General features: G+C 37.5%; 1 protein-coding gene across 2 annotated transcripts in view; it reads right to left on the bottom strand.

Annotated features, from left to right (window-relative positions):
* The window catches only part of EXOC3 (exocyst complex component 3), a 30,841-nt gene that overhangs the window by 3,893 nt on the left and 3,017 nt on the right, over window positions 1-23,931 (bottom strand). For both annotated transcript variants that reach the window (XM_032237004.1, XM_032237005.1), the window contains exons 2-11: window positions 23,161-23,317; window positions 16,113-16,332; window positions 15,243-15,924; window positions 12,843-12,960; window positions 11,452-11,577; window positions 9,144-9,244; window positions 8,563-8,673; window positions 6,395-6,545; window positions 4,660-4,782; window positions 1,196-1,357 (exon numbers count right to left, since the gene is read on the bottom strand). In XM_032237004.1, the coding sequence (XP_032092895.1) occupies window positions 1,196-1,357; window positions 4,660-4,782; window positions 6,395-6,545; window positions 8,563-8,673; window positions 9,144-9,244; window positions 11,452-11,577; window positions 12,843-12,960; window positions 15,243-15,924; window positions 16,113-16,332; window positions 23,161-23,304 (1,938 nt within the window). In that variant the 5' untranslated portion in view covers window positions 23,305-23,317. The remainder of the gene's footprint in view (window positions 1-1,195; window positions 1,358-4,659; window positions 4,783-6,394; window positions 6,546-8,562; window positions 8,674-9,143; window positions 9,245-11,451; window positions 11,578-12,842; window positions 12,961-15,242; window positions 15,925-16,112; window positions 16,333-23,160; window positions 23,318-23,931) is intronic.

Genomic DNA, 23,931 nt, shown 5'->3' with positions numbered 1-23,931 from the left:
ATGATTAAATGTTATTGTGAACCATTGTGAAATACTGAATTCTGGGGCTTAAAATGCTTTGAAAATGTTGTCAAAAATGCTTATCTTTAAGGCACTTGCAATGTTTTTTTTCAGATTCATGTACAAAACTGAAAAGACATATAAACTTCAGAGAATAATACATGCTTTACTTACATAAAATCCAAAGCACTTTCTTTGAATCATATTTGAATTGTGCATAGCCCTATTAGTTTTTTTTTATTACATGAAATTGAATTACATCGAAAATAAACTGAAATTGATACATTATAATCTGTAGTACATGAATTAGTACTGCAGTCAGCAGCTCTTCCAATAGTTCAGAAGGCTAGAAAGTAGCCTCCCAAAGAATTGTGCTTGCTAGCTTTCTATGTTTTCTAGACTAGAAAGTACTCGACTAAAGAACTAATAAAAGTGATTCTTCTTGGGAATATAAAGAGGCTCCTTCTAGCCTTCTAAATGATCACAAGACTTGCCTCCATTCTTGAGATTTCTTGGAAGGAATGCAAGGCACAGCCTTCATATAAAGACCACCTCTCTCCATTTTGCAAGCTGGAGCCCTTCTAATGATCATTTGGAAGCTGCTTTTCCAAATCATGCAATGGTTTGAAATGAGCCTTCCAAACAATCCCAAAAATGATGCAAGGCAGACTTTGTAAGAAGACCATGCTTTGCATCAGATGAGTGCATCTGTCAGCAGCGCAGAAAATATGAAAGTAAGTGGAACAATTTATGTGCACTGCTGGATCTGTAACCAGTTGGGAATGGTGGAGTAGGAAGAATTCCTGGCCCTCTGGCCTATGATAGGCATTTGCCCACTAGTGGGCTCTGTAGCTTGCACCAGACCTCCCCAAACCTCTGAGGCACTTCTTGTGCTCGCCTTAATAAGCTGCACAATTGCTTAGCACAGCTACTGAGAGAGCTGGGATTACAATTTAAACAAAGTGGTCATATAATGTCTCACTTAATAACTCAGCAAGTGAAGATTCCAGGCTAAATTTTGGTTGTAACCAGACATTATCTATAATGAATTTATCTATAGAAATCACACTATTTGTCAACCAATAAAAAATAAAATATTGACATCTATGTATCATTATATTGATGCTGGAAAATAATATTTTAAAATGCCAATTATACACATTTCCTTTTTTAGCATTCTACTGATGATACTTACTGCTGCAAGTTTTTTAAATAGAAACCTGAACTGTTTGGCTTCCCTGTTCATCCTTTCAGCACCTTCTTTTCTTTCTTCTGCATTTTTAAAAGTAATACGCTTTAACATTATAGCCTTGATATATTCCATAACAACTCTACGATGGCACTCAACAGTCATTTTCTGGAAAAAAATAGAAAAGAAATCTAGTTATCTAGACAGGATGTTCATATTAAATTACAAAAGTAACAGAAACAAACAAAAATTACCAAAACATCCACATTAGGCACATATGGGAGGCAAAAATAAACATTAATTTAATGACATAAATTAGAGAGATGAAGCTTGCAGACATGTGGGCCCCTAGATAGATAGACCAGATACAATCACTGAGAGTCATTTGGCGGGATTAAATTTCACTAAATAAATATTTATGGGCCAACATTTTAGGTACCACTGCCATTCTTTCATTTAATTTAGCACAGAGGAATTCAGAAGACTAAAAAAGAACAGAGGTGGTTTCAATCTACAAAAAGGGAAAACCTGGATCCAGGAAATTATAGGCCAACTAGCTTGACAGCAACACCTGAAAAAACATCCTGGAAAAAGTAATCAAGGAGAAAATTTGTGAGCACCTAGAAGCAAACTAGGCAATTACTAGTAGCCAGCATAGGTTTGTCAAAAACAGATTCACTCCAGACAATATTATTACCTTCTTTAATAAAGTGACTAAATTAGTGGATCAGGAAAATGCTGTGGACATAGTATACTTGGACTTTTGTAAGTAAGGCATCTGACAAATAGAGGACAGTCTATATCTTGATAAGATAGAGCAATATGGGATAGACATATCACAACCAGATGGGATTCGCAGTTGCTGACCAAGCACACCCAGCACATAGTCCTCAATGATACTACATCAACCTGGTGGGGTAACATGCAGTGGGTCACCTCAAAGTTGTCTTAGGCCCAGTACTCTTAACTCTTCATCAATCATCAAGATGAAGGAACTGAAGGAGCACTCATTACATTTGCAGATGACATCAAGTTGGGGAGAATTGCTAATATTCTGGAAGATAGATTTAGAAGGATCTTGACAGACTTGAACACTGGGCCATAGTAAAAGAAGAAGCAGTTTAATGTAAGAAAAGTAAAGTCCTGCACTTAGGCAGGAAAAACCAAACGTATGGATACAGGTGATACCTGGCTTAGCAGTAGTAATTATGAGAGGGATCTGGATATCCTAATAGACTGCCAGTGTGCAGTGGCTACCAAAAACATTGATGCAATCCTAGGCTGCATCAACAGAAGATAAATATCAAGAAGTTAATGTCATGAAGGTTAGCATCAAGCTCACAAGAAGTGATAAGCAAGGCCATATTTGGAATACTAAGTCTAGATCTGGTCATCACAAAACAAAAAATGCTGAGATCCTAGAAAATGTGCAAGAAGAGCAACAAAGATGATAAGAGGTCTGGGCACTAAATCATATGATGAAGTGTTTAGGAGCTAGGTATGTCTAGCATATCAAAGAGAAGGATTAGGGGTGAAATGGTATCTATCTTCTGGTACTTGAAATGATGCCCCAGAGAAGAAGGGATCAACTTATTCTCCCAAGTACCAGTAGGTAGAACAAAAAACAATGGGTGGAAGATTGTTAAAGAGAAATCTAACTAGAAGTAAAGAGAAAATTTATGACAGTGAGAACAATTAATTAATGGAATAGCTTGCTTCCATCCTGTAGGTTTTCAAGAATAAACCACAACTACTTGACTGGGATGTTCATCTGCCTTGAGCAAGAAGTTTGAGAGAAGACTTCTGAGGTCACTTCCTGTTCTATGATTCTATAGCAATTAAATGTCTATCTCATTAATATTTTTGTCATTTGCACATCCAATAAGCATTATTTATACCTCCTTATACAAGTCATTAAAATGTCTAGAAATTGGGAATGGTTCTTGTAGCATCACCTTGTGGCATTTGTCACTTCAATGTGATGAAAATGATTAATGAGCATTCTTCGATTTTTTTGATTCTGCTTTGTAGCAATGTAAAGCTAATGCCATCTTGTTCATTAATCAATTATTCATCAAGTTCTGATGAATGTTCTGTCAAATACTTTACTGAAATTGATTCATTACTAAAATAGTATTCCTACAATCAAGTAAGATAATTGCTCATGAAAAATGAGATAAAGTGAATTTCACAAGAATAGTCCCTGAAAAAATTATGCTTCCAGTAATTATAGCATTGTTTTAAAGGTACTTTTATTTAATCTGTAGTTTAACCTGCTCACTAAAACAGGGCATGTTATAAGTGCCACAAAATACCTCTGGTGGGAGCTACAAAAAGGGCCTTCTCTGTTGTGGCTCCATCCCTTTGGAGCATCATTCCGTTAGAGAAAAGACTTGTCCCATCGTGTTCTTTTTCCACAAGGTATTGAAAACAGTTTTGTCAGCGTGTTTGGGGAGCTTATTCAGAGTTGACGAAGTGGCTTGTCTGATTCTGTTGTCACTTCCACAGATAAAGATGTGGGATGGGTATACATTGTGGACTTTTAAAGTGTATAAGTTGGGCATCTATATAAATTTGTTAAACAAGCATTATGTTCTGTTCTAGACTCTTCCAGATGGCCGGATTCTATGGATCCCTTTTCTCACCCTTTTTGAAAATAGGGACAAATTTGGATTGTTTTAACATCAGTCAAACTTTCTCAAATATCACATATGTTGGTTAGACTATCAGGAAGTTCCTTCCCTATCCTAGAACCAATAGACTTAGTGGGATACACATTTCAATTCTTTCAAATAAACAGGTATCTGACAAACATTTTGACAATGTCAAGCTTCAGTATTGTTTCTTCCACCTGCTTTTTTATGAACATAGGCCTTTCTCAGAGAAGACTGAGCTAAAATAGGAGCTGAGTAATTCTGACTTTTCTTTACTGCATATACACAGTCTGGTATTTTCACTGAGCAGATAGTACCATATTTTTCACACTATAAGAAGCACTCCCCCCCCCCCACAAAAAAAGTGGGTGGAAATGTCTGTGTGTCTTATAGAGCGAATATTGCAGCCAGGAGAGGGAAGTTGGTGCGGTGGCGGTGTTCACTGCTGCTGCTTGTCACCACCACTGCTTGTCACCACCCCTACTGTTTGCCGCTGGTGGGGAATGCTGGAGCCTTCACTGCTGATCGGTGGTTGGATTGGCCTCCCGGAATACCACCAACCAGCTGTTCTAGGCAGCGGGGATTGCCACTGCCAATTCCCACTGAAGGCGGGGTGGTGGTGGTTTGCAGTGCATTTTAGGAAAGTATATGAAGGTTTATTTCTGGTAATTATTTTGCTAATTTTAGGGATTCTTTTATTGCAAGATAGAAATTACACAGTTTTATTATTTTACTTGAACATAAAATCAAAGCAATAATAATGTTTACACATTATACTGCAATATTTAAATAGTCTACATTAGACTTAATAAATACCTTCTTACAGGGTTTCTTTATTCTTGCAAAATCATTAAAATAATCTTCAACAGTTACACAGATTGTATCCACAGCATTGGATGCACCAAGCCATTTTTTGGTCATCAGTTCACTAAGATGGGGCTTAAAAAAAATAAGAAAACATAAATGTTAATTAGAATAATTTTTAACAGTATTATTCAGCATCATGCCATTTTATACCATCTCAGCAAAGCTAAAATTGTATACTTTGAATTTTTTAAAAAAAACAACTGCATTAAATACAAAAATCTTTATATTTACACTTGGTATACTTATAAAGGAATGTACCAAAATTATGGAGGAAGATCAGTAAATGTTCACAGCCAACATGGAGCCGATGATTTAGTATTTAATATGAAGAACATAGAGTCTCCATCTCATCTTATAACTCTGTACAAATTATTCCACAAAATTTTACTGTCTAGTATAATTGCACTTCCCATATTTAGTTTTTGGCACAAGTCATCCATCAAAGCACTGTATCTTGCACAAAACCCAACAAAAATAAGTCCAGATAACCAGCACTTGGAGTTGCAAAGTCACTACATTCTTCTTCACCTAACTGAAGAGTAAGAATGGCATTTAATTTTAAATATCTTCAGAATCCAAGCAAAGTACTTTTTCAGGATCCAATCTGAGTCAGTCACAGGGACCAGAGATTTAGTCTTCCGAGTTTTCATACTCATGCTGGAGCACATTCTCAGGAAACTTCTTTCTGTCCAGTTCCCTGAGAATGGACTCAGGGATGGGCTCCAGCATGAATCCGAAAACTTGAAAGACTAAACTAGTTCCAATGGCCAACTCAAATTGGATCCTGCAACATTATCCTGGGACACATATTGCCTTCATTCATGAGTACTTTTGATAATGGTCTTCTAGTTTCTTCTTCAACTAAGTGGGAACACCTTTCTTACTTAAGGAGACATTAAGCACCTTACATAATTATGCTGCCTATCACAACTTGGGTGATTTAATCAGCTTTGAAGACCAAGGATGAAGCAAACTAGTAATGGTCTTTATTTTGCCTCCCTCCCTAGGACTAGCTTTGAACAGTGAGTCCATGGTGAGGTAAATCTAATGCTGTCATCTACAAATTGCAAGGAAAATTATTCATCACAAACCTCCAACCATTAAGTTTCTTCTCTCCCAGTTCTCTGAGGAAGAACATACTGCATGGTTAGAAAACTGTTGTCAGGAAGAATGGTATATTAAACATCCCTATGGTCTCCTGGGTACTGAAACAATATACATTCAAAATGATTGTACTGCCAGATAAGATTTTTGCTCAAAGGGATGTGATATCTATAGAACATTATCTATTCTGAGTATGCTGTAATTCATATAAATCAGGTATATCTAATCTCATATGTGATTAGATGGACACCAGGTTGATTCCTCTTAAATCAAGACATTTGTCTCTATCCCATTACAGACAGCCTCCCCAACCCAAAGCTTTAATCTGAGAAGCAGAAGGGGGGAAGCATGTTATATGATTTAGAAGGGGCAAATCATTTTAAGGTATCTATAAGTGCTGTGAAAATTGGAATTTGCTTCTTTAAATATTATTTTTCTTTTTGTCTATTGTTTTTAATTCTTATATATTTATCTTTTTTACTTTTTCAGTATTTTTTCATAATTACCTTTTAACTTGTAAAACATTTTAAATAAAAAAATTAAAAAGGAAAGTGGGGGAGTGGAGAAGAAAAAAAATAACCTCTAAATCAATGAAGACTTCATCTAGCAGGCTTGAGCATCCTTCTTTTGCAATTTCATCTAAAACTGCATCAATACATGCATGACTGCTTATCAGCATCTCTTCCATCATAGGGGGCAAATATTTCTTCTTCAAACTGATGATCGACTCCCTTGGATAAGCAAGGAAAAAATATTTCAGAATCTTGTTAAATGTATATAAAAGTTAAATCAAAATATTCTGTGATATTGTCCAATTATAGCCTCATTAAAGTATTATTGTCATCTTCATGATAAAGCTTCACTAAACTATTAATAGTTTCTCAAGGATCAAGCTGATATTACAATATGTAAAACATGATTGTTCAATTCAGCAGAATATATGTGGAACTTGTGGTCTTCAAATTGTGTAACAAGGCATCTTCAATTATTATTGAAGTTTTTCAAAAAATCTTCATCAAGAAAATTAGTAATGATTTTACTGAAATGGGAAATGCAGAGCAAATCTATTCATCACTCCCAGTTTAAAGACATGACACTATTTGGTTTATTCTATTTTTGGTTGATTTAAATGCTTTTAACTCTTAATGTTGAAACATTTAATATTTTTAATATTTCTATTGTTTTATATAATATTTTTATATTGTTGAAAGTGGCCCAAAGCAACTTCACAATGAGATGGGCAGCATATAAATGTAATAAATAAAATTTAAAAAATAAAACAAAAACTAAGAGTTACTCTCACTCAATTACAGCAAGCAGGAGCACCTCATGAACTTCGATTTAAAAAAGGGTAAGATAGGTCAGACTTGGTTAATATTTGAAAAAAAGACCCCTAAGAAATCATAAGACTGTAGAGGATACAATCACCATGATAGTTTAAAGTCATGATGGCCTTTGAAAAAGTGATTTACAATATGTGTAAGTATACAAAAAGTGTCCTCACACTTACGACATTCACATTACCTCCATAGTTGCAAGATTACAATTTAGATACTTGGCAACAAGCTCAAATTTATAACTAATTGCAATGACCTACAGTCATGTGATCATGATTGTGAAATTGGTTTCTAATAATAAATGTCAATTGGAGAAGCTGGATTCGCTTAATCACATGTGATTCATATAATGATCATGTGATTTGCTTATCAACCATAGTAAAAAAAATCATAAAATTAGGTTCAGTCACATGATGACTTGTTTTACCACCACTTTATGATGCGAATTTTGAATCCTGTGGTCATAAGTCAAGAACTATCTGTACTGTACTCTGTTTTGTTCATTGATTTTCTCCCAGAAGACAGTGACAAACTATTTCCATTTTGTTGCCAAGAAAATAACATGGATGTGTACATGAAATCATAAAAATCAGATTTTATTCCAGGAAGACTTCTCTTTAGTATACTCTTTGTATATTCTTACCAGGGCTGTATTGAAATTCAACAGGCCATGCCAGTGTCTTAATAAAAAAAATAAAGGAGGACTTCACAACAGTAATCACACGACTTTAAGCAGCTAAACAAATACTCTCTTCCTCTTCAAAGCATTTTCATGATTAGAAAAGCTTGAAGCTGAGAACAGTAAAACAAGTTTGAGATGAAGTATGATGAGTACTTTGCAAAATTCTATGAAGGAGGAAGGGCAATGGAAAATTCATGTAAAAGTAATGAAATACATGACTTAAATATGATCCAAAAGGGTCTGCAATATGTTTTATAGATGATTTATAGGGGGATCTACATTACACAATATATTGAAAAGTTATAGAAGCTATTATGGGCATAACTTACTATGTTGTTCAATATTTAATAAATATTCCAACAGGTATTATAAAAATTAACTGCATAATTAAACTTTGACAGTTTAAAAATCACTTGTTAAAATAAATTTTGCATTTGGAAAATTCAAGATCTGCTACTTGCATTTACTTGCATTCATTCTTCCCCCAATTTGTTTTTCCTTTTGTGTAGTCCATTTATTTGTTTACTTTTGTCAAATTTAGGTACCACATCTCACTCTCAGAGTGACTGAGATATGTATTAGATTATTTCCGAACAGTTTTAGTGTATTATTAGCACAGCAACAAAATAATCTAGTTAGTGTTATCAAAACATATTTGTCGACTATGTATATTTGTCTGTCTTATTTTATTATATTAAATGTGGATTTTTTTCAGTTAGCAAAACTTACTTAAAAGTCTGACAGTTGTTGATGATAGCAACCATGTATTGAACATAGCATGGATGATACTGACGATTTCTTAAATGCTCTTCTTTATATAAATGTGCTTCCTCTTTATACCTGAATAAGGGAAAGGGAACAAACTCAATGAGAAAAGAAAGTGAAATCTTCAAACTGCTCTCGTTCCTGAGTAATGGAACAACCATTACTCAGAACAGGTAGATTAAGCTTTAGAGATCTCTTGAGGGATACGTTTCTAGTGTATAGTTTCTGTAAAATTATTTCAAAGATTAAAAGTAAGCAAATTCAGTGGGTTCAGTCATAATTCACAATGAGCTGGAAAACCGTAAGACTGCATTACAATTTGCAGAAAAATTTATACAGGTAGTCCTTGACTTTTGACTGATGGACCACCTCAGGCTTACTTACAACTTGGTTCTGAAGTTCCAATGGCCACTCCTGTCCCCATTGTTATATGACTGCATGTCGGATGCTTAGCAACCAACCCATATTTACAGTTGTTTGTAGTGTCTGTGGTCACGTCACTATGTTTTTACAAGGTTTCTGCAAAAACGTAATAGTAATTTTACCTGTTAAGAAAGGAACTCATTTGTTGAAGGCACAAATGCAGGACTTTTATTTTTAAATCTTCACTTATCTGAGTAGCCACCTGAAGATTCTGTTCAAACATCTAAAATCAGAAAACAATTAGCTAACATTTCAATTAGAATTAAGCATGTTTCCTGGACATTCAGATGAACAATACATTGTTATCCTACCACTATAATTTGAGTTACAAATTTTTGTTTGTGCTACATGAACACATTATCTCCATTTGTAAGTTGAATATGCTGGTATATGAACAATGAAATAGCAATGCCATTTAGAGTTATACACTGCTTTATAGGGCTTTATAGCTCTCTGTAAGAATCTCTCCAAGAATCTTTAGTAAAACAAATTTAAAAGTTCCAATCTATTTTATGATATTTTATATCAGAATTCATTTCATTTCATTTCACTTATTGAATTTCTATGCCACCCAATCCCGAGGGACTCTGGGCGGCTTACAGAAATGAAAAAAAAAATTAAAAAGAATTTTTTAAAAAATGGGACACAACAAAGTTAAAAAAGGAACTCAACTAACACCCAGTCGAAAGGGGGCTGGACCTCAATCAAGGGGTCAACAGCCCCAGGCCTGCCGGAAAAGCCAGGTTTTAATGGCTTTGCGAAAGGCCATGAGAGTGGGCAGGGCCCGGATCTCTGGGGGCAGCTGATTCCATAGGGCCAGAGCGGCAACAGAGAAGGCCCTACTCCTAGGCGTCGCCAGCCGGCATTGTCCCGCTGAAGGCACCTGGAGAAGGTCCATCCTGTGCGATCTTATTGGTCTAAGGGAGGTATGTGGCAGAAGACGGTCTCGCAGGTATCCGGGTCCTAGGCCATGTAGGGCTTTAAAGGTGATAACCAGCACCTTGAATCGTGCTCGGAGACCAATGAGCAGCCAGTGCAGCTTGCGGAGGATAGGTGTGATATGGGTGTACCTTGGCACACCCAGTATCACTTGCATGGCTGCATTCTGGACTAATTGCAGTCTTTGAACACTTTTCAGAGGCAGCCCCAAGTAGAGCGCATTACAGTAATCCAGTCTTGAGATGACAAGGGCATGAGTGACTGTCTGAAGTGCCTCCCGGTCCAAATAGGGCCGCAACTGGTGCACCAGCCGAACCTGGGCAAAGGCCCCCCTGGTCACAGCCGACAAGTGGTGTTCTAAAGTCAGCTGCGGGTCCAGGAGGACCCCCAAGTTGCAAACCCTCTCTGAGGGGGGCAATTTTTGTCCCCCCAGGGTTAAGGACTGACTAGATGGACTGTCCTTAGGGGGCAACATCCACAGCCATTCGGTCTTGTCAGGATTGAGTGCGAGTTGGTTGACTCCCATCCAGACCCTAACAGTTTCCAGGCACTGGCACATCACTTCCGCTTCACTGAGTTGGCACGGGGCGGACAGATACAACTGAGTGTTGTCCGCGTACTGGTAGTATTTAATCCCGTGCCAGCGGATGATCTCGCCCAGTGGCTTCATGTAGATGTTAAATAGGAAGGGGAGACAGGACAGACCCCTGCAGCACCCCATAATTGAGGGGCCTAGGAGTCGACCTCTGTCCTCCGACCAACACCGACTGCGACCTGTCGGAGAGGTAAGAGGAGAACCACCGTAAAACGGTGCCTCCCACTCCCACCTCTTCCAGCCGTCGCAGAAGGATACCATGGTTGATGGTATTGAAGGCCGCTGAGAGGTCAAGGAGTACAAGGACAAAGGAATGCCCTCTGTCCCTGGCCTGCCAGAGATCATCGGTCAGTGCGACCAAAGCGGTTTCAGTGGAGTAACCAGGCCTGAAACCAGACTGAAAAGGGTCTAGATAATCTGCTTCATCCAAGGTCCATCGGAGTTGGAGGGCCACCACCTTCTCAACAACCTTCCCTAAGAAAGGGAGGTTGGAGACTGGATGATAGTTTTTAAAAATAGCTGGGTCCAGAGAGGGCTTCTTGAGGAGGGGTCTCACCACCGCCTCCTTAAGAGGCCGTGGAAAGGATCCCTCCAACAAGGAGGCGTTTGTGATTCTCTGGAGTCAGCCTCATGTTACCTCCCTGCTGGTCGAAACCAGCCAGGAGGGGCACGGATCCAGTAAACAGGTGGAGGCACTCATCGCTCCCATGGCCTTGTCCACTTCATCAGGGGTGACAAGCTGGAACTCATTCCAGAAAGTCTGAGCAAGACCCTCTCTCGGCATCTCTGCTGGTTCTGTCCAAATGGAGTCCAAGAATATAACTCGCATCAATATCATGCATTTTTTAAAATTCTTAAACATGACTTAAATTATTTATATGAAAATATTGTTATACCTGAAATACAATAGCTGGGAGTGTTGTTTGATAATATCCATCCTGATCTGCTTCTGGTTCATTTTCTTTTAGCCAGTCTTTTTTATCTGTCTCCAGTGCTTTTCTTAGCCAGCCTATAATGTTGGACTAGGGAATCAAAAGAATGTTAAATCATGACAAAATAAAATTTTGTTAGTACTGAATTGATGTTAGAAATGGTCCATCTGGAAGTTCCCCAGTCCATATGGAGCACAATTCTAATTTTCCGTATCTTCATTTATCTTGTAACCATTTTTATTTTTAAATAGTTTTTACTTGCTATTGAAGGTTATTCTGTTTGAAAGCCCTAATAAGCTCATTTTTCTGAGATTTTTCTTTCTGTATAGCTGTATAGCCCTAGCTGAAGCCAGTCCTCTTTCCAATTGTGTATTTGACTTGTTGGCTTATTCCAAATCAAATTTAGCCTCTTTCTGTCCATTTTAGAGAAATATCATGTTGACAAATAGAAGAGAAATTCTAATGGGCCTGAAGAAAAACAGGTTTATCTAAAAGGCAAGACAACAGGATAGGGAGCTATATTTCCTGAGCAGAATTTCTAACTAGAACACTGCCAAAGAAATCCTGCTCCTGATCATCTGCAGTATCAGCTAATTTCATTGGACAGATTATGAGCAAGTGCTCTGAGCTCACCAACACAAAACAACGATCACTCATGATTAGGAAGGATGTCAGAGTCACCCAAAAAAACTTTTTCTTTGTCTAAATTCTGATGATCTCTGAAGCTGACTCAAAAGAAACCTCCATCAACACTTGCAGAACCACCATTAAGCCTGATAAGACAAAATAATGAACTGGTAGCAGACCAAAATGCTTAGATATTTGGAGGAATCTAAGTATAACTGGTAAGTGACTAGAAATATATTATTACTTACCAAAGCCAGAGCCATTCCATTTACGACTACTATGCAACATTGCAATGCAAACCAAAACGGGCCAACTTTTGCATTGTGACATATATTTTATCATTCACCCATCCAACCCAAATGCCGATGTTTTTTATTATTTTTTACTTTTATTTACTGCTGCAGAAGCCTAGAATCATCTTTCTCCAGAAGGGAGAGCCAATACTAAGAACTAGTTCTCTTCTGAGAGAATAGGAAGTCTATAATAAATCCTGCCTTCTAACAACAGACAAGAATTTCTATTGGTTCACTTATTTGTTGAATGAGAACAATATTTATTTTTTGTTTGATGTGGAAAAATGTATTTAAGTTTATCTTATAGTTGGGAATATTAGTCTTCCAATCAATCAGGATTTCTTTTTGTTTGTAATTATATGCACTTTTCTCTTTTTGTCTGTAAGTTACCGAAATGTCAAGCTGGATGGCATTGAAATTAGATGAATAAATTACCGTAAGAGTTGACATATATGTGCTGAGAAGTTCATTCACGACCTCCTGAGAAAGAAGAGGTTGCAGGAAATTTACCTCCAGTTCTGGTGCCAGTTCCAAATTTCCCATCATTTCTTCACTAAAGTAAAGAGAAAAGATAAATGAAAGTACAATTTTAGGATCAATTTTTCTTTAGTTGCAAAAATGCAACACACACACAGAGAGAGAGAGAGAGAGAGAGAGAGAGAGAGAGAGAGAGAGAGAGAGAGAGAGAGAAGGCAAATAATGAAATACTTTTTAAAAGATCTAAATAGCAAGCCTTAAGTACAAATAGTGTAACAAAGCAATTTAATCATCTTTTTTGTGGAAGAGTTAAATAGACAATTGATGCTTATTTTTAATATTTGAATTTTTAATTCTGCAAAGTATAAGTGGGCTTTTCTGAACAATTATTTGTGTATGTGCTTTGTACATGTACTTGGGTGATACCTAATTACATAAATGGAAATTCACAATTAAGATCTCCTTAACTACAGTTAAGATTTAAGAATTTGAAGCCTAGCTGTGTGCATATTAGCAATAAGATGCAAGTTGAATTTGGAAGATCTATTAGATGTGGATTGTAAATAAGTTGTATATTTAGGAATTGAAGGAAGACATAGGAGATGAGTTGGGATTAAAAGAGGTTAGGAGGTGGTTTAGGAGAAAAGAAGGAGGAATAGAAGAGACTCAATATGGTTTTATTTCTTTTTGTTTACTTTGGATGTTTTAGTTTTTGAACTATTCTGAACAATAGAAAAAATATTAGAATTCCTTTTTTATTTAACAGATAGAATTACCAGTTCTTTGAACGCTTGTAATATTCTATCTCATGGAAAGAAAAAGCAAAGAGCATCCAGTTTTCAAGATCTTATTATGCAGCATTACTGCACATTCTCCAACCTACTGCTTTTTAACACTTGAATATCTAAAAAAAGAAAACTCATTCTTGTAAATATAAATTCCTTAGAAACAAAATAAACTAAGTACAGATCGTTGTCAACTTACAATATTAATTTAGTGAACATTCAAAATTACAATTACACTGAAAAATGTGACTTTTTACCATTTTTCATATGATCGTTGCAGCATCCCCATGGTTATATGATCAAAATTTGATTGCTTGGCAACTAGATCATATTTTCGACAGTTGCAGTGTCCTGGGGTCACATGATCATCTTTTGTGACTTTTTGACAAGCAAAGTCAATGGGGAAGTCAGATTCAATTAACAACTAGGCTACTGACTTAATAACAGCAATGATTCACTTAACAACTGTGGCAAGGAAGGTTGTAAAACCTAACAACTGAGTTACTTAGCAATGGAAATTTTGGTTGTATAAGATATAATGTATCACTACTCTTAATGTTCCATAAAAAGTGAAGAATAACCAAATGATTCTGATTGCATGACTTTATGACTGAACTTAAACAAATCTATTTATGAGAATTATCTTTATTCTCTCAAAATGGGTAAAAAACAATTATTATTTTCATTTTATACTCATCTAAGATAGGCAAGATGATTTGTACTTTACAAAGAATACTTTTCTATGGTATAGTGATTGCTTTGCATGCCAAAGATCCCTTCTTCAGTTCTTAGCATCTTTAATTAAAGAATTATTTATTTATTTATTTATTTGTTTATTAAATTTGTTTGCCACCCATCTAGCTTTGAAGTAATCCTGGGCATCTTACAAGTTTAAAAGCAATAAAACTATAAAACAAATATATCTAAAATAATAATAAAATTACAATCCAAAATAAATGTACAGTTAAAAGATGGGGAGGGAATGATCAGGATGTGGGGTGAGGGGAAGATAGATTTTCTCTTAATTCATCAATTATCTCTATCTATTGGGGCTCCAAGGCATCTGGCAGAGTCCTTTTTTCAGACCCTTATAGAGAGTTTACCTGGATAAGATGTTCCAAAGGGCAGGAGTCATGACAGATAAAGTTCTTCTCCCGGAACCCACCAGCCAAAATTTGCTTACCAACGGGGCCATTGCATGCCCCCTCTACCTGTGTAGCTGGGCTAGGCCAATCCCATTGGGATGAGACATGGACTCATGACATATAAGGCCAACATCTTGAATTGCACCCAGAAGTAAACCAGCAGCATTGTAACTCGCAGTGATGTAACATGGGCCATTCTAAGGCTGTAGCTTCTTAAGGTTCTTCAAAGATAGCCTCAATTTAGTCACTACAAAACTTTCTTACTTTTTAAAAGATTCTGTACTGACCTCAACCTATAATTAAAGATTGCTTTTTAAAAATCTTGTCATTCTTGCTACTTTGGCCTTTGCTGGATATATGGGGCTTGACAAAATTTATTAAAATTATGTAGTTCCTACTAATACTAGCTTAAATAATAACATCCGTACCTTTTATATGTATTTAAAACCCAAGTCAAAAGGCTGACAATTTCATTTGCCTCTAAATCTTCTGAAGCCAGGTCCTGCATGCGTAAAGACAATGCCTGGTGATACATACATAGTAATCTCTTGAAAATGTCATAATGTGGGGGAAAACATTGATCCATAAGATTTTTAGCCACCAACAGATCATCAAGAACGTATTTACGAATTATTTCCAGATGGCGAACAAGCCACATTTTGTCAGACTCTCGGGTGTCTGCTTGAGTGCCTTCAATCCTGGTAACAACAGTTCGATCCAGGGCTTTAAACATTTTTTCTTTCCACTTTTTAGGTCTTCCAGGGGGGATGAATCCAGTTTGCTTTTTCCGATCTAACATACGCCGATCTATCTTTTCTTCTCTCTCAATTATTCTTACAACTGAAACAAGCAAGGTTGGATCTCTACGGACAGTGCCTAGAGACCTTTGAATGACCATCCAGAGTTGCTTAGCCAGTTCTTCAGAAAGTTTTTGCATATCTCCAAAATAAGTATCAATTAGGTTCATATCATGGGTATTCTTGCTATCCATGCGGTACTGTTCATACATAAGATCATCTCGGGAGCACTCCAAATCCATCAATTTTCGATGGGCTTGCAATAATTGTCCTTGCTCAATCAAGTCTTGAGTCTCCTGGACTATCTCTGGAACTGAAAAGAAAAAGAGAAATCATAGATTTAAGTTACATTATATCCCACAAACTTCAGAATTGTAGCTGCATGACAATAGCTGCATTATTATTGTACGTTAAAACTTAACATTATTTATATAAATTCAAAGTAATACTGCACAACTCCTTTGTATTTAGTCAGAATATAAGATATTTTAGAAGTCATACCTGAGAATATATTTTTGAGGTTTTCTACAGCAGCTGCCAGCTGACTATGTTGAACTACAGCATCTTTAACATCTTTGAGATTTTCTATGGTGTTGATACTCTGCCGCCAATCTTTATTGACATCAACTAAAGAGTGCTGTATGTCCTTGACATCATGCAATGCAGTGTGCAGCTGGCTTAAACCAGTTCGAACACCATCAAGTTGTGACTGAATTGCAGCCTAAAAAAACCCAAGCTTGATAGTTAATTTACTCCATTATAGCGATAAATACCCAACTTGCTCTCTAATTATCTTTTTAAAATATTAGTTTTTACATAAAAGACAATTTTATCAATAAAACACTGTTTAATAAAACTGAGGCAGATTCTATTTAAATATAGAAACATAGAGTCCTTGATACTCTACGAACTTGTTTTTTTGCAGTGCATCAGTGCAACTGAAGTTGGGCAATGAAATGTCTGCAAAAAAGCAACCAAGCCCAGAGAGCATCAAGGATTCCACAGTTCAACCTGTGCTGTGCATATTTTGTTCTACTGAAATATAAAATGCCTCAATGTCCAACACAAATACCATTACTATTTTAATGAAATAATATTAAAGGAGAAGTTGTTATAAAAAATTATTTGAATTTTTCTTTCTGGGGAAGGTTGTTAAGAAGTTGGTTGCAAAGCAGCCCCAGAAGTTTCTGAAATAAATAAGATTATTTTTCCAGGCAGAGTTCAGGCCTGGTTATGGGACAGAAACAGCATTAATGGTGTTTTTTGAGGTTCTCTGGCAGGAGTACATGCATCCTCACTCTACTTGACCTCTCAGCAACCTTCAATATCATTGATCATGATATCCTTCTGAATCCACTTTGGGGGTTGAAAGTGGGGCCGCTGGGTTGTCCTGAGTCACTTCCTTCCTCTGTGGTTGCTCACAGTTGGTGTTGATAGGAAGCGAGAGATCTGGCTTTCATTTTCTGCTTTGTGGTGTCCTGCATGGTTCAGTACTTTCTCCACTTCTGTTTAACAGCTACATTAAACTGCTGAGTAAAATCATCTGCCACCATGGGCTGAGATATCCTCAATATACTGATGACACCCAGCTATATGTCTTGACCCATGGGCTTTAAGTAACACTGTGATCTTCCTCTTGCAGTGCTTGGAAGCGGTTAAGGGCTGGATGGGGAGCAGTGGGCTGAAACTGAATCCTAACAAGACTCAATGGCTTTGGGTTTTTTGGTCCTTGGAGAATTGTCATCTCTGGTGTTAAATGGTTTATACGCTGGCACTGCACCAGACAAACCCAGTGTATAAACTGGGAGTTCTCCTGGATTCAAGACTCCTGCTCAAAACCTTTGCACAAGAGTGGGTTGAGCACCAGTTATGTCCTTTCTTGGATCAATAATCCCTGTTCACAGTCCTTCATGCCCTAGTCACCTTCCCGCTTGACTAATTCAATGTGTTTTACATGGGACTGCCCCTGAAAAACATTTAGAAGCTTCAATTGGTTCAAAATGCAGTGGCCTTTGTGGTTTTGTGCAGGCCTAAATGTGCACAAGCGAGAGCTACATTGGCTACTGATTTGCTTCACCTTTAAAGTCCTACCTACATGGCTTGGAACTAGGCAGTGGTGGTATTCATCTGGTTCACACCGGTTTGGGAGAACCAGTTGCTAACTTTCTGAGCAGTTCAGCGAACCCACCTTAAAGGGGTTAATCCTGTCAGGAAGGAAGGAAGGAAACCTTCTACTGTGCTTCTATGTGTTGTTTCTAGCCTAATCCTGTTTATCTTTATTGCCCTGCTTGAGTGTTTTCAGAAACTACCTCTTCAGTTAAGCCTTCTTACATTGTAACAGCTGTTAATGGTTCTTGGCAGTATGTCCACACTTTCTATAGTGTTAGCGGCTTCTCTGGAGTTCTTTTTTTTCCTTTTGCTGGTACTTTTATTCCAGGGCTTGACTTTTTAAAAGGGGAAGGTTGTTTTAAGCTTTTTACACTACTTTAGTGATTCCTGGAACTGTCCTTTTGGGGTGTACTTCCAATATGGCTGAATTCCCACTCAACCACTCCTTGCCTCCTCCGTCCCCAATTAAAGGTGGGAGACGGTGATCATGAGCCTCTTTCTTCCCTGGATCTTTAATCTTCTCTAAATAGCAATACCATCTAGACTTATATACCACTTCACAGTGCTTGATAGCCCTCTATAAGCAGTTTACAAAGTCAGCATATTGCCCCCAACAATCTGGGTCCTCAGATGGAGGGGTCTGTCTAGTCTTTGTCTTCTTTTTTGTTTGTTATCTACATGGCTGAATCCCCTCCCAGACACTCCTTGCCTTCTCTTTTCTGCATCCTTAATATTCTCTAAATAACAATAGCACTTAGATTTATATACTGCTTCTCAGTGCTTTACAGGCCTCTCTGAGCAGTTTACCAAGTCAGCATGTTGCCCCCAACAATCTGGGTCCACAGACGGAGCGGTCTGGCTAGACTTTGGCTTCTTTGTTTGTTTGTTAAAAAGGGGGGGATTTGGGAGGCCTGATGGAAAAGTGATGAGGTAATCTTTTTGGACCACCACTGCCTGCCTCATCGAGTTAAGCAATGCTGCCTAGAAAAAAAAATGTTTTTTAAGCTACAGCTTTCCCTTTTTCCTCCAACACAATTTTCCTTAAATATGGATGATTTCCTTAGAATATCTTGTGAGGTGAGTGAGACCAACTGTATTTTTAAGTGGTGCAAATTGATCTAAGGATTGCTTCCCCTGGGTAGAAAAGGGTGCTTTGTCAGGTCACTGAGAACAGGAATCTCTTGTCTATGAGTATTCTCTAGTCACCCAAGTCATGGTTGTTCCAAAGGTGATTTTTTCAAGAGGCAAATGGACTTTCTTGGTTTACAGAAGTCCAGTTGCCTCTTGAAAAAGCACCTTTGGGATAGGAGTATCTTGCATTGCTTTGGAGTGGCCAAAGCCATGATTGCTCACTGATAGTAAGATTTTTTTAAAAAGGAAGTAGAGGTGTGAATCCTCTCTCCAATTCATTTTAGTTTTCTCTCATGATAATAAGACTTTGTGACATGGCACCAGACTTGAAGTTTATTTAGATATCTGTGGCATGTACTATTTTTTTTGTGATCCTGACAAGCTTGAAAGGGCAGAGACTTGAACTGGGTCTCCTATATACTTTGTTAATTTGTCTCTTTAGCTTGGCATTTTGTAGCCCAAATATGCCCACTCACTTTCTGGAGAGCTTAAATGACCTCTCTGCTAAAGGATTTCACTTCATGAGCAAGAGTTGTCTGTTGATAGTTGTCATTGCATTTTAACTATTTTAATTCCTCAAGGTGCTCTGGCACCCTGATGATTTGTAACTCCGGGTCACAGGTAATACTGATGAAAAGGAAAGTATTTAGGCAGAATGGTTTAGGTTACCATGATGGCTACGACTCATTGATCTTCAGTGTGTATTCCCCCTTTCTAATCTAATGATTGGTATTGAAGGAAGCTTTTTGCAAGCAAAGAAGCTATTTGTATTTTTGTACAAGTAAGAATCCTTGAATAACAACAGTTCATTTAGTGACCATTCAAAGTTACAATGGCACTGAAAAAAGTGAGTTATGACCATTTTTCAAACTTACATCTACACGGTCACATGATAACAATTCTGAGTTGACTGTCCCACATTTATGACGGTTGTAGTCTTCCAGGGTCATGTGACCCCCTTTTGCAACCTTCTGATAAGCAAAGTCAATGGGGAGGCCAGATTCACTTAACAGCTGTGTTATTAACTTAACACTTGTAGTGATTTACTTAACAAATGTAGCAAGAAAAGTTGTGAAATGAGGCAAAATTCACTTAATAAATTTCTCACTTAGCAACATAAATTTTGTGGTCAATTTTGGTTGACCACAACCAATTTTTGGTTGTAAGTCAAGAAGAGGTGAGGCCAGGCATGACAAGGAGTGGCATGACAGGGAGGAGAGGGGTGGGGCAGGGCTGGTGAGGAGAGGAGAGGCTGGGTGAGGCAAGGCACCCCACGACGTGAGTGACGTTGCGTTGGCCAGGCACATGACCACCCAGCCACTCCTATCCAGTCAGTCATTAGGGAAGAGAACAGTTTGTTAAATTATTTGAATCCCACCACTGGAACCAGGTTATTTCAAGGACCATCTTTTCCTGGTCACATCTATATGACCCACCAGAGCAGAGATGCAGGGTAGGTCCCTTCTACTAAGGAGGTACTTCTATCGGGACTAAGAACAATGGCTTTCCCCATGGTGGCTCTCTCCATAGAGAACAATAGGCATTGTCACAGTGGCACAGTGGTTAGAATGCAGTACTGCAAGCTACCTCTGCTGGCTGCTTGCAATTTGGCAGCTAAAATCTCACCAGGCTCAAGGTTCACTCAGCCTTCCATCCTTCCGAGGTAAGTAAAATAAGGACCCAGATTGTTGGGGGCAATATGCTGACTGTAAACTGCTTAGGCATGGCTGTAAAGCACTGTGAAGCGATATGTAAGTATGCTACTGCTAAGTGCTATTTGATTCTCTAATTATTGTCACCAGGTCTGTGGGGGATTTATTGCCTTTATTATTTTTTATGTTAGGATTTTGCCTTTGTAAGCAACCTAGAGTCTGAGCGAGTTGGCAGCCATATAAATTTTCATTCATTCATTCATAAAGTTTTTAATATTATATTTAAGGATTATCATTAAAATATAAAATAAAATATCACATATTACTGATGGATTATAAGATTTATAGTTCAGGATTGAATTGTGGCATCCTTTGTGGTTTCTGAGTTTTGTGATTTTCTTGCAAAAGTTTCATCACCAAACAAGGTAACATCATCAGTGCTAGAAGGAAGTGGGGTTTGCTCTTATTTTTATATATTATTGGCTTGATCTATCAGTGTTGGTGGGAGTAACCAGTATTCAATTAGGGGGATGTGTGTATAGGTATTAGCAATTTTTTCTTTTTGATGTACTTTTTAATGTTTTGCTTGGTGTGTGTGTTTTGCTTTTTGTCCTTTTTTGGAATCTTGTATTTTATCTCTCTTTTCAATAAAAAAAAAAGAATGAAATAAAAGAAGTCTGCTAATCACTAACAGGAAGTAAATACACAAATAGAATTTTTTTTCATGTAGAAAAAGTTCATTTAAATTGGATTATTTCATTTACTTTATCAAACTTGTTTTTCTATATTTTTCTGTATATTTGGAAAATATATTTGAAAATACATTTTCAAAATATATTACAATACTTCAAAAGCCCTTAATATATATATATATTTCCATATAAATGCTACTTCATTATAGGTTTATTAAAATGTATGTGAATAGACATGCAAGATTTTCTAGCATTCTGCATATTAAATATGCCACAGAAATTAAATATAAATTGGCATGTTTGTACATTTTGTTTTGTATTTAATTTTCATTTCAGTTAATATCTGAATACTTTTTTCCCTAAAATGAAAAGATATATAAGTATGAGGGAGATCAGTGTGAATGTGATTATTATGTGATTAGAAAAATACTTGAAGCACAATACTATATGGGGAGAGCAGGAATTGATTAAAGGAGTTCAAATTTTTAACAAAATCAGAAATACTAAAGTCTAGGTTCCTCCATTGCAAAAAGAAATTGAATTATAATATCTTAAATAATAATTTATGATGTCTTAATAAACTAGAATCAATTTGTATCCAGATGTATTTTAAAATATAATCTTATTGTCATTAACCTAAGCAAAGTCTCCTTTAATTTCAATTTTTAGATTTTCTCCATCTTTCAAAATTATTTTTATTTCATTTAAATAAATCAATTATTAAATAATTAAACAGTTAATATTACCTGAGCTTGCAATTTAATTATTTCTTTTATTTTTAATTTTTTAATTTTAATTATAATAATTTCTATCATAACTTTCGTAATTCTAATTTCTAAAGTTATTCTGATACATAACATAACATCTCCCGCAAGGGTGCTGCCAGGGCAAGGGATGAGTGTGTAGGGGGGGCATGGACCGTTCAGAAATAAGGTAAAAGCAGAGACCCTACTGCAGTTGGCAGGCGGGCATTACTAATGCCCCCCAACACCCGGGGATTCTGTGCCTGGTGTGCGACCAACCGACCACGTCACCTTCTCACTCCCGGGAACCTTTGGTGAATCCACATGACTCAATCGACTGACGCCATAGGAGGGCAGGAAAGAAGCCAGTCTTGGGAAAGACCTTCCCTCCCCCTCCAGGGAGCCCGTGTGGGGAGAAAGGAGATGAGCTGGTTTGAACATGAATAGGCGGTTTGTGGCCAGTATCTCCTTCCCTCGTTGCGGTGGGTGCAGCAAGACATATGTTGTAGCAGCACCTGCGCCATCTGCCTGGGTAAAGACAGTGCATGGGCAGGCAAGTTTTTCTTCCCTCTTTCTCTCTCTCTCTTTTCACCCATCCATCTCCTGCTGCTTTTCCTCCCGCTCCTCCCCTGCGTTTCCTGGTCACAAGAGCCGAAGAAACAATGGTGGGTGGTTAAGCAGAGACAAGAGGATGCTCGGAGGGGCTCTCCCCTTCACCCTTGGTGGCAGGGGCTGCTTTATCGCATGCCTCCTTTCTCTGGCCCCTCTTCTTCCTTCGCTTGCCCTGGCAGCACCCCAGCGACAGCAGTCGAGAGAGCGAAGGCGGCGCCAGCCACAAACCACCCGCCCATGTTCAAACCAGCCCGCCTCCTATCTCCCTGCATGGGCTCCCTGGACTGGGAGGGAAGGTCTTTTCCAAGACCGGCTTCTTTCCTGCCCTCCTGCTCTATCAGTCTGTAGGGGGAGGGCAAGGCTGGCTTCTTTGCCAGCCTCCCAACTGGCAAAACAGAAATTTTGGCTGGTTCGGTGGGCATGGCTAAGTGAGGGGGGGGCATGTGACTGAGTGGGTGTGAGCATGAGTGACATCAAGTTGGCCATGCCCACTCAGTCACATGTCCCCCCCATAGCCATGCCCACTAAACCCGTAGTAAAAAATTTTGAAACCCACCCCTGAGCACTATAGACATAGAAATTCAAGACTATCAATAATATGATTCTATACCTTCAGTCGTGCTTCTACTGAAGCTTTCTTACGGCCTTCTCTTCTGCGATATTGTTCTACTTTATCTAACTGGTCTGGTCGTTGAAGCATCCCTGCTACCCTTTGTACAGCTGTTGCAACTGCTTCCCTGTCAGTCTCCTCCATCTTACAGCAAAGCCTGAAAATCCAGATGCATACATAACTTAAAAATAATGGACAATTGATTCATAAAATCTTTACAAATAACTATATACCAACATACATGAAATGAAATAATGAAATTAAAATATGGACTTCAAAACATTGATATTTAAGGTGAATTGCAGGAGTATTTTATTTCAATGACAACTAATGGCACTTCCAAAACAGATTCTAAGACATTGTCAAAAAATTAAAAGAAAAGAAAAGAAAGGAAAGCCTCTTCTTTTAAGTGAAAGAACGGAGAATGAACAAAATAACTTTTTATATACATAGACGTCAGAAACAGAGAGGCTGGGGATGCCCAATTTATCAATATAATCAAACAGCACAATTAGGGCATATGATTTCATTTATTATGAAGACTTTTCTAAAACAATTGTTTCAAACTGAACCTATGTCAGAGTCGAATAAATTTAAAAAGCTGTGATTTGATGCTAATGCCTTATTATATTGTAACAGAGAGAATCAGAAGTCAATGTTTCTTTTTGTTTCTTTTTCCATATGATTCCTCACTTCTCCCTTTCCCCTGACTTCTATTTACTTTTGTATTTTATATTTTATAATGCTCTGTAACTTAATAAAAAAAAATTT

This window comes from Thamnophis elegans, chromosome Z (genome assembly GCF_009769535.1).
Source record: "Thamnophis elegans isolate rThaEle1 chromosome Z, rThaEle1.pri, whole genome shotgun sequence".
Taxonomy (NCBI): Eukaryota; Metazoa; Chordata; class Lepidosauria; order Squamata; family Colubridae; genus Thamnophis; species Thamnophis elegans.
The sequence above is the reverse complement of the archived record's forward strand: the minus strand, read 5'-3'. Positions and strand labels throughout refer to the sequence as shown.